Here is an 11678-nt window from a genome sequence, read left to right on the forward strand (position 1 = left end):
TATATTTATTCATTTGATATTTTTATTGCATATGTAAAATAGTAAATAAAAAAATAATAAGCATATAAGAGAGAAGGAAAAAATGCATATTACCCGTGACTACATATACAAAATCTACAACATACTTTCTGTGCGGCTGGTCACACAGTGTGACCGCTTGTAAAAAAGCGGAGTAATTAATCCCTATGACACTAACAAACTAACTCTATCGTGTTGATATAGAAACTTCTAAGCCCTGTTCACTTCACCTTATATTTGCTGAACTAAAATTATTTTTGTTAATCTTAAATTATTTTTACTAAGTTAAAATTAATTTTACTGAATTGAAATTATTTTTGTTGATAATTTTTTTTATTTCTCTATTATATTTCTTCTTTAAGCTAATTGTTTATTACTAAACTGAAATTAAATATACCAAATTGAACTTATTTACACTTGAAATTATTTTTACCAAATATTATATGTTTAAGGTGAAGTGAACAAAATCTTATTATACTTATTTAGTAACCTTTAAATAACAAGTACGACACTGACAAAGTAACATCTATAACACTAACTAGGTAACCCCTATAACAATAACTGAGTAACCCTATGATGGTTGGCTACACACATTTAAAATTAATATCAAAATCTACATTAAAAATGAAAATAATAGTTTTTCTTATAGGGTGGTACATTTACGCCTACATGCCTCATATTATTATTTTTTATATGGTTTTATATATGTCTATTATGCAAATTTATATATGATAGATAAATAAAATCATTCTTATTCACACTTAGTACTAATATAATATACAAAATTTTCTAGTTTCATAAAATGGTCAAGAATGCTTATTATTTGTAGCTATTCAAAATCTATTAGTAACTATCATTGTAGGAAAAAATATCACTTGTTAATATTCTGGTGGCCCGAGTCAAAATGATAATAGAGTGGTAAAATATTGGATAAATATATCTTTTCTAAAAATTATATGCATCACTCTATATTTTACTTAATTATATATTACATTCTATGAAAATGATAGAATATCAAATATTATAAAATATATGTAGTATATTTTAAGGAATAGTATACTTGAGTGATAAATGAGCGATCTTATGTTCAATACGTATGCATTATATTGAGTTCCATACAAGAATATAAACAAACAATTTATTTCTTAAGATTATGTATGTAGGATAAAAAATTATTTACTATAATTAAAGTATAAAAATATTATTCAACATCTTTTGCAAAATTAATTTGCTACTTAATACTACCCTCGATTTCCGGAGTTCTATCCATTTACAATTCATAAAGTTAAAGTGGAGGTAGTATATTACGTAGTACATTTTATAAATAATTTATAAAATTAGTGTATTTGAGTAATAATCTACCTTTAATATATAGTTAATTATATCTTTACTAAACTGTAATATAATCTTAACTAAAATATTCAATGTAAATGAGTAAAATTTATCAGAGATTATAGATTATGAAGATTGTTTTATTATATACAATCAATAGAATCTTTGACAATTATATACATTCTAACAATAGAAAAAAAAAACTAAAAAAACTAAAACAGGGACACGTGTCGCCATGTTTTAGTATAATATATAGATAACGATTTAAAATAAAATATTTAAAAATATGATATTTTACCGGATAAATCACAAAAGAAATTTAAAATAGGAGTGTGAATAGTAGTGTAAATAATGCAATTAAAATAACATATGAAATAATTAACAAATATATAAAATTGTTTATGTGTTAACAAATTACATAAATATTTATAATCGTAGAAACAAATGATTTATTCAACAAAAGTATTATCATTTTGACCCGGACCACCAAAATATTAAAAACGCTATGAAAATGATCCATGCTTAATAATTAGATTAACAATAAAATACTAGTCGATTTGGGTGTCTGATCTCTGTAGATTGAAGGAGTAGATCTCTTCAGGCTGATGATCAGACCTCTGTTTTCGACCGAAATCGTCCACTTCGGCGCCGACGGTTTGGATATTCTGCCGATAACATGAACCTCCAAACGATATGGTTCTTAGGACCAAGAAAACCTGACCCATGAACCAAAAGTTAAACCCCTCCTCCTCACGAATTGTAGCCAGCTAATTTCAAAGAATTTCCTGTACCAATTTGTGTTTCAATAGTTGACAAATTCAGTCTGAAATTGTAGAGATGATTAGTATCGAGGTTTATAGTGGGAATGAATATCATCAATTGGTCAAAAGATGCGGATACTATAAGACAGTGTTCAGGGGAAAGATTTGGAACAACGAAAGTATTGTACATATCCGAATTAATGGTAAAGCGCCGGACGATGGTAGTTTCGTTTAACGACCTGTTAATATAAGGTACTGCCGCCATGAGAGAAGTTTTGTTGGTAACTTTAGTTTCAGAGAATATCAGTTTAGTTTTGGGGGAGTGAGAGTGTAAGTGTAGGACCATGAAGATCAAGAAAGCGGCACTAGGACCTCTTTATAGTTTGTTGGTTGGGAGTCTTAGGACTGTGAAGATCAAGACAGCGGCAGTAGACCTCTTTCTAGTTTGTTGGTTCCTTACGAGGAATAAAGTCACTTTGGATACTAAGATTTAAAAAAAAAAGAAAAAGAAAAAGTTAAATTTAGTACTCTGATTTGGTTCGGATTGGGTCTTATTGGGACTCGGGTCGTGTCAGTCAAATTATCCTCCAAGGTGGTTTCGTATAGGGCCAGATCAAGTTTGGTCCAGGTATTTTACCCTTTTGGTTACAGGTTGTGTTCGGTGCGAATCAAATTTGGGTCGAGTTTAATTTCAGGTTTTGGTTTGGGGTTCAAATCAGGTTGGGTGTTGTTTTCGGTTTGGATCATCATCGGGCTTGGTCAAATCAGTTATTAGTTATTAATGAGTTAGGTGCTAGTTTGCATTCGGATCATAGAGTGTCGGATCAAATTAGTTGTCAGTTACTAGTTTGGGGTGTTTTCACACTGTTGGAAGTTCTTGATATAAAAACAAGAGAGTTGGGGAAAAACAAATAGAGAGAGAAAAACAATTGAGAGGAAAAAGTTCCACATAAGCTGAGGAATGAGGTTTTTCCTTGTTTATATATTGTAGTGCCTTAGCACTACTTAGTTGAGTGAGTTGGAGGTATGTGTTACTCCACAAACACACACACGCGTGCTGAGCCAGGTCGGGTTGGGTCGGGCTCGAGCCTCGGGGTCTTTGGGAATGCGATGCGCGGGCGTGGGTCCTTGTTATCTTTTTGGAGAAATTTTATTTCCCTTTCTTTGTTAAACAGAATATTCTTTTTTGTTTGTTGGGATTATTCTTTTCTGACTGTTGGGATTACGGAATTAAATCAGTCATTAATCCTTTGATTGTAGCTAACTGATTCAATTCCTTGTTTTTTGCTTCTGTTGTTGACTGGCCGAATTAATCTGGTCACTTTCTAAGCCAGATTCTTCTCTCGTTTTATGCTTCCTGTTTCCCCTCTTCTGCCTATATAAACTCGTTGCTTTTCCCAGTCAGAATACACAACAATTCGTACCTTTCTCTCTTCTCTAAAATACTAAACACTATTCTTGTTTTCTGGGAAAATATTCTGAATTCCATTCGAGTTTGTGAGTGCACATAAACTCCGGCGCCGTGCTTATCTTGGAGGGCGACCGCTTCTAGTCTACTACACCGGGAGGTAGCACAGAATCATCTTTTAGGTCAGTGGTTCTCCACGACACGGCTATTGTCAATTTGGCTCACGCATCAAGAGATAAGTTATTTTTGTTTAATTGCTTATTAGTATAACAATCTAAAAGACGATTATGGCTTCCAAATTCCTTGTTACTAATATGTCTAAACTAGAACCTCTTGATTGCAAGAATTATAAATGTTGGGCTGTTAGGATGCATTTTTATTTAGAGCAGATTGATGTTGCATATGTTCTTGATGCTATTGTTGAACCTGTTGATAAAGATGATTTGTCTGAAGTTGAAATTAAGTTTAAGGATGATAGAACCTGTAAGGGCATGTTGTTGCATTATATGTTGAATAGTTTGTTGAATATTTAAATGGGTTTTTATCATGCTAAGGATATTTGGGATGCTTTAGAGAAAAAGTATGGGTCTGATGATGCTTGTACTAAACGTTATTGTGTTAGTAAGTGGTTGAGTTTTCAAGTTGTTGATGATAAGCCTATTATTGATCAGATTCATGCTTATGAGAATGTGTGTATTATTATAGCTACTGAAGGTCTGTCTATTTGTGATATTACCCTTGCTGTTGTTCTGATTGAGAAACTCCCTCCCTCTTGGAAGGATTTTCGTAACCAATTGATGCACAAAAAGAAAGAGCTAACCTTAGAGGAGCTTGTAGGACACCTCAAAATTGAGTAGGAAAACCGTATCAAAGACAAAGGCCCTTATGTTTTTCCTTCCTCTTCTTCTGCCAAAGCCAACCTTGTTGAACCCAAATCAAACAACCAGTCCAAAGCTAAAAACACCCTTAAGCCTAATGGGAAGGTTCAGAAGTACAAGTTTAAGGGAACCTATTATGAGTGTGGTATGACTGGTCACGGGGCTAAAGATTGAAGGATCAAGAAGAAGAATGGGCAAAGTCAAGCAAATCTCATTGAGGATTTTGACGTTATTGTTGTTGTTGTTTTAGAAGCTAACTTTACAGGTAATGTTGCTGAGTGGATTGTTGACACCAGGCACATCTGCGCCAACAAGGACATGTTCACTACCTATGACAAGGTTGAAGGTGAAAATGTCTTCATGGGCAACTCAACTTCTGCTTCTATCCAAGGCAAAGGGAAGATCGTTCTTACTCTCACTTCTGGAAAATTGCTTACTCTCACTAATGTTTTGCATGTTCTAGAAATGTGCAGGAATTTAATTTCTAGCAGTTTGCTCATGAAAGATGGACTGAAGCTCTCCTTTGATTCTGATAGATTAGTTCTTACTCGCAATAGGGATTTTGTGGGGAAGGGCTTTTGTAATGGGGGGGCTTTTTACTCTTGATGTTAAAGTTGACACTATGAATAAGAATGTGTAGAGAATAAATTCAAGCGTTAACCCCTAGCTTGAACCCCACTGTGATCATACACTAAAGTACGGTGGCGTCCAAAGGGAAAGAAGATAGAGCAAAAGAGTCGCCAACAAGTTTTAGGAACTTGTAAACCGTTCACAGGGTGAAGGTTACACCCCTTAACGATCCAAGAGATCGTCAACTCCATAAGGTCTTGAACCAAATAAGGGTTCGGGGATGAAGGTACAAATCCAACCTAAAAGAGATTGAACCTGCCCTAATAATAGGCCTCTACTTTATTCTGATCGTATTCATGTGCGCTTTCTGACTAACATGCAATCAATATGATTAACCCTAAACCTGTTTATCTATGTTGGTTGAATATTAATGCACAAATAAACTATTATTGGCGATCACTTGAATTATAATCAAATTAACCCTAAACAAGATTATTAATTATCTTATTAAAGCGTGATTACAAGTGCAAATTCCCTTTAAACATGCATAAAAGGTGTGATCAAGCAATAACAATAAATATCAAGCAACATAATAATCATGACAATAAAATTATAATCATGATAATAATCATCATAGATAAAATAATCATAATCAAAATAATAATAATAATAATAATATTCATAATATTCATAATCATCATAAATTATAACAATTATAAACATAATCATATTCATGTTAATATTAAAGCATAATAATAGCAAGATCCTAGGCATGATACTAACAAGATTAATAACAAACCCTAGCATGTCACTAAGCAATAAAAATTAAATCTCTAACCCTAACATGATACTGACAATCATAAATATTAGGAAGAACATAGGAAGCATCGTAACAATCATATTTAACATTAAAATTACCCTAGACATGATACTAGGAATATCATAAGAACAATGTAAACATGATTTCTACATCATAATATCAATAAATCAATTAAAGCACTTACTTTGATGCCTCGTACCTCTTTCTATTAACAAAATACACACGTTAGTAACTTCAAGGAAAATAATAATCAAAACAATTAAATTAAATAATTGAAAGAGAGATTTGGGACCAAACCCTCAGAAATTAAACCTTTCACGTCTAGGGAGAAGGCAACTTCGAATATGGCTAGATGTTTCTAGATCTAATGAATGCAGAATTTTGTATTTGAAAAGAAAGTTTAGAAAAGAGAAAGAGAGAGAGATGAAATAATCAAGAAAACTTGATGAGAATTAGTGAATGATTAAGAGAGAATTAGAGAATTAATGATTGCGAATGAAAAATGATTGTAGGTGAATGAAAACGGAGTTTTTAATACGTTATTTATAGAGAAATCAGCCAAAAAAGATAAAATTAACAAAACAGAGTCTGGCGCACGCAACACGAGGTTGGCGCCAGCCATTGGCCATTGGCGCCAGGCGCCAACGTCAGCGCCAGGCGCCAATGGCTAGCACCAGGCGCCAATGGCTGGCGCCAGACGCCAGGCTTGGTTGCAGGCGCCAATGCCTGTAGTCAGGCGCCAGGCCTGTTTTCAACGCGTTTTCGAAAATCAGATAAGTTTGCCGTATTGGTGGATAAAATCGTATATTTTCCTCAAAAATGCTATTTGATTTTAATTAAAACTCTGAAAAGTCAGCAAAAGTCAATTTATCAATGCTAATTGAATTAGGAATGAAAAGAACCTTCTAGAAGAATCTAGAAGACTAAAACCGTTCCTAATTGCATTGGGCTGCATATAAAGCTAAAACCGGGCCCTGTTTGGTAAATTGGCCATAACTTCCTCAATATTCATCGGAATTGGGCTTATAATATATCGTCGAAAAGCTCTTGTCAAGCCCCATCCAACTACACTATTATTGGACCCATATCATGGACCAACCAAACTTGATTGGCTGTTTTCTTAAAATAAGTTTTCAAAAAACAGAGAGAAGAGAAAAGAAATTAAAACTATTCGCAACACTAGACTTTCCACACTTTCGCTTCATTCGATTATGATTCGACGTGAAAGGTACTCATCACCGGGTTTGGTTTTGGGGTGACACAAATGGGTGTCTACAGAAGCCCCCACTTTGTTTGAGTTTGGAGAAACGCAAGTTTCGAAAACGAAAGTCAAATTATCGATAGGGACGGAGAATGATTCAGAACGTTATGCGATCCTAAATTATTCTTGTAACGCCGATACCTGCAAACTAGCTTTAGTTAAACAGATAAAAGAGTTAAGAAACGCATATCTTGTGAAGGAGTTATGTCTTTGATAAGTGCAATTACTAGATATATCAAGGATCACTATTATGGAGATAATAAGTTCATTCTATAGGGTCGTCAATGTTTGGTTCTAGATATGACAATTGATCTTTGGGCTAGCTTAATGGCCCAAAGCCTTATAGAATAGATCCTACAAGGTCACACATAAGAGTATTGGGTTAAACAAGTTAGAGGCCCATTATTGGGCCTCATGAGTTCATGACATACCATGTTGATGATTGGGCTTGGATAGTTAGAAGAGTCTAATGGGTTTTGGACTTGACATGGTTTTATTTCTAGATATGATCTATAAATATAAACCATGCCTAGGGTTTCAAGATATAACATTTGACATACAGTAAATTGTCACACAACCAACCAAGCATCCCAAAACCCTAATTCTCTCTCTCTCTCCTCCCTGTCCGTACGACTCTCCCTTGTGGGCGGCGCATGTGGTGGCGCGTGGGTGGTGGTGTGGTGTGTTCGTGGCTCGGATCTCTGTTGAAGGTTGATTGAAGCGTTCAGTCACAACTAACTAGCCTTAGTGGAGGTTTAATCCGTGCTCGTGGACAAAGTAGAGGAATCACACGTGGGGTTCTTGTTCTCCTTATTGTTCTTGCTCGATCACTTGTGGAATCACGCTTCAAAGGTATTATTCTTACTCTTTATGTGTTATGCATGAGATCCTTGGTTAGGTGCTATATGAATATGATTCATGATTATTTCCGCTGCGTAGTACCTTTTTTTTCCCTACAGTGGTATCAGTTAGCCTCTTGCAATTACATATATTGAGTATTAAACCTTTGTTAATCCACAATTTTAATTCAATTAGGAGGGAGAATAATTTAATTATAGGTCAATTATTATATTAAATGAGATTTAACAATATAGAATCATTAAAGTTGTTTAATTTGCTCCATATTAGCCCTAAATTGATCCGAAAATAGCCCTTATTATTCGAAAAATTCGAACCCCCCCCCCTTAATATTTCGAAATTTTCAAAATCATTAACCCCAATTTATGAAATTTGTGTTTTTGATTTTGATTTAATTCGAAAGTTTTATGTTTAAAGAATTTAATCTAATTGATTTCATGATAAATTATGAATTTTTCATGATCAACCTATTTAATTTAAAAGTTAAATTGAATTGGGATTAAATTCATGAAGAACCCTAATTTTAAAATTGAATATGATTTGATTTTTAAATTAGATGGACCACATTAATTTTAATTTTAATTTTAATAAAAAATGTTTTGTTTAAATTAAAAATCAATAAAAAAAAAGGATTAAGGAGGGGATTGAGGTGCGGCAACCGCGGCTGGGTGGCGCAGCTACGAAGACTGCCGCACTGGTGGTGGTCCAGGAGAGAGGGTGGGCTGGGCACGGGTCAGTCAAGGGGGCAACGCAGCAGTGCACCACCCCGATGTGTGTGTTGCTGCTGTTGTTCGCGCGTCGCTGCAAGGGCAGCACACACCGCAAGGTGTGCGGCCACCGTGGCCGGCTTCGGCTGGCCACACCACGGTGGCTGACGCGGCTTTTTAAAAAAAAACATTATTTTATTTTATTTTGAATAAAATCAGTTTTCAAAATTAAAGATTAAAAGATAAGTTTTGATTTTGAAAAGATAATTAACAAAGTTAAAGTTGTTAATTTTGTTAAGATAGGATAATTATGGAGCAAAAGATTCTATTTGGATAATAATTGATTAAATAATGTGATTATCCCATAATTATTTTAGGATATTAATTGATTTAAAATATGTGATTGGCAAATAATTAGGATAGAATTTCCTAAGAGTTAGGATAATCATGGAAAATAAATATGATTTATCTTCCATAATTAAAATAAGATTTGATTCTATCTCATACCTAAATTAAAATATATGATACTTTATAATTGGTTATGAATAATATATGATATTATCTAATTACAGTAATTAATTAAAATATGAGATATTTTAGGATCCATGTTTCCTTTACTGTGAACATTCGATGTTGTAGTTTAGGAAAGCATGATGAGTGATTTACTATATGGCATTTTATAATATATGATGTTATATATATTGCTATATAGACTAGTATGGCCCATAGATTCTAAATACGATCTGCGCATCGTTTCGTATTTTTGTAATCTAAATACGGTCTGCGTACCGTTAAGTATTTTTGTAATTTATTTTATTTTATTTAAGTAGTAGATAGAATAGAATAGTATTACAGGTTGCAGTTAATCCAAGAATCCATAGAGTGGAGGCCAAAGGAGCAAGATGGATGAGATCCATGAAGGTTCAAGTGGGAGCTTTTGCTTTATTAGTTTTCTTAGGATTAAGGGGCCATACTATGTCATGTTTTATTTATGCATTAGTAGATTATGCATGTTAGATTTTATTTATGTTGTCTGATGATGCGCTAGAGTTCACTAAATAATCACAACATAATGAATCTAGGTCCCAGTAATATTGAGGTTGCTTTTCCAATTAAAAACCCGATGAAACCTTCGATATTTATGGCAGGTCATGCCTCAGCTGGGTGTCATACTATATCTTAGGGGAGTGGGGGTAAATCACGTTTTACACTTTTAATTGGTTATACTCATCAAGGTTACCTAAAGAGTTTAGAACCTTGAATCTAAGGGTAATAATTAAACATGTGATGGGTAATTATTCAACCAAGAATTACAAAGAGTTGTAATCAGTAAAGAGTTTACTCACCTTGAAAATGCAATGTTTGATGGTAGGGCCTCAGTCCGGTCAATTATTGCACAAATAAAGGATCTTGGAATCATTCTATTCAATAGGGATCAATTAAAGATTGAATGAATGTTTTAAAGTTACCAATTATATAATCGCTTATGGTACTTTAAAAGTGTATTAAACATAATTATTGAATTTTTCCTCGTTTGTTTTTGTTTGTAGATGAATAACTTATACGACAACACAATTTTACCAATGAAACTTAACTTAAGGCTGAATCTCATAAACTTCAGGGAATGGGAAAAGGAGTTGAGAAATGTTCTCACAAGCCATGGGCTTGAATCTCGTTTATACATTCCTGTTGAGAGCATATACACAGAAAAGTATGGAGCTGAAAGGCATGCTGAAATTGTTTCAGCTAGAGAAAATCAGAGAGCTCATTTTAAAATCCATTCCAACTTGTTGGAAAAGAAGATTCAGGCACTATGAGCTAACCATATTGTACAAATGTCTTCGTGCTATCTGTCGAGGTGGCATAGGAGCACTAGGAAGTGGAGGCATAAATGATCAAAATGTAAGAGAGGTCGTTAACTCGATCCCTTAGATTTACTATTCCTGGACTGACAGTGTAAGGTATGAGGCTTACAATGTTCATTGTAAGATAATGGCTAAAAGACTCATGCCTGGTCAGTCAGTAAGGGCCCATGTAAAGGAATTGATTGAAATGTTCAATCAAATGGATGTCCTTGGGAAACCGATCGATGATGACTCTGCTCATGATATTATTTTGTTCTCACTCCATGATGGTTTTGACATTGTCAAGCTCACTTATAATGATGAGGGATCTTCGGTGACATTGATCAATCTGTTGCTTAACCATGCTGAGGAGTTTCTGAAGAGGAGAGGAAGCGAATGCTTCTTTTGCGGTAGTTGACCATGCCATACACCAGGGTGTCCCCACTATACACCAGTGAAAACGGAAGGTAAAGAGTTACTTGATGTTTTCGTTGTAGAAATTAATCTTACTTCATCTTCCACTTGGGTATTTGATACTAGATGTGGTGCTCATATCGTTAATAACGTGCAGGGCTTGAAAGAAAGTAAGAAGTTAGCAAAAGGGGAAGTAACACTTCGAGTAGGAAATGGAGCAAAAGTTGCTGCACTTGCTATTGGAAGCTATCACTTAAGACTTCCCTTTGAACTTATTTTGGTGCTTAATAACTGTTATTATGTACCAACAATAACTAAAAACATTATTTCAGTTCCTGTTTTAGATTCTGAAGGATTTTCATTTGAAATAAGAGACAAGTGTTGTTTTATTTCGAAAGAAAGTATGTTATATGCTAACGCCAAATTAATTAATGGTTTGTATGTATTAGAATATACAACCCATATCTACAATATTGATCATAAAAGGCAGAAAAAAGATGGTTCAAACCCAACTTACCTATGGCATTGTAGGCTTGGTCACATAAACCAAAAGCGCATCCAAAAATTACATAAGGATGGACTTCTTTCTTCATTTGATTATGAATCATTTGAAAATTGTGAGTCATGCTTGCTTGGGAAAATGACTAAGTCACCCTTCACTGGTATAGGTGAAAGAGCTAGTGATCTTTTGGGACTCATACATACGGATGTGTGTGGACCAATGAGTTTAAAAGCAAGGGGTGGGTTTAACTACTTCATTACTTTTACTGATGATTTAACTAGATATGGTTATGTCTACTTAATGAG

The 11678-nt window shown here is 34.1% G+C and overlaps 1 protein-coding gene and 1 pseudogene across 1 annotated transcript; one reads left to right on the forward strand and one right to left on the reverse strand.

The window, feature by feature from the left end:
• The window catches only part of LOC110694577, a 29531-nt pseudogene extending 27155 nt beyond the window's left edge, over positions 1-2376 (reverse strand).
• A 1676-nt stretch (positions 2377-4052) lies between these two features.
• LOC110694578 lies at positions 4053-10430 on the forward strand. The gene is made up of 4 exons (XM_021871747.1): positions 4053-4352; positions 4467-4542; positions 4648-4961; positions 10164-10430. Exons 1-4 carry the CDS (start codon positions 4053-4055, stop codon positions 10428-10430), a joined length of 957 nt encoding a protein of 318 aa, XP_021727439.1.
• Positions 10431-11678: the final 1248 nt, after the last annotated feature.

This window comes from Chenopodium quinoa, unplaced genomic scaffold (assembly GCF_001683475.1).
Source record: "Chenopodium quinoa cultivar QQ74 unplaced genomic scaffold, ASM168347v1, whole genome shotgun sequence".
NCBI lineage: Eukaryota > Viridiplantae > Streptophyta > Magnoliopsida > Caryophyllales > Amaranthaceae > Chenopodium > Chenopodium quinoa.

Excerpts from the sequence above, each read along its gene's own strand:
- LOC110694578 (XM_021871747.1), top strand. The coding sequence starts at position 4,053 with ATGGGTTTTTATCATGCTAAGGATATTTGGGATGCTTTAGAGAAAAAG. Across the intron at positions 4,353-4,466 it reads AGCTAACCTTAGAGGAGCTT|TCCAAAGCTAAAAACACCCT; the intron begins GTAGGACACCTC and ends TCAAACAACCAG. Across the intron at positions 4,962-10,163 it reads TTACTCGCAATAGGGATTTT|ATGAATAACTTATACGACAA; the intron begins GTGGGGAAGGGC and ends TTTTGTTTGTAG.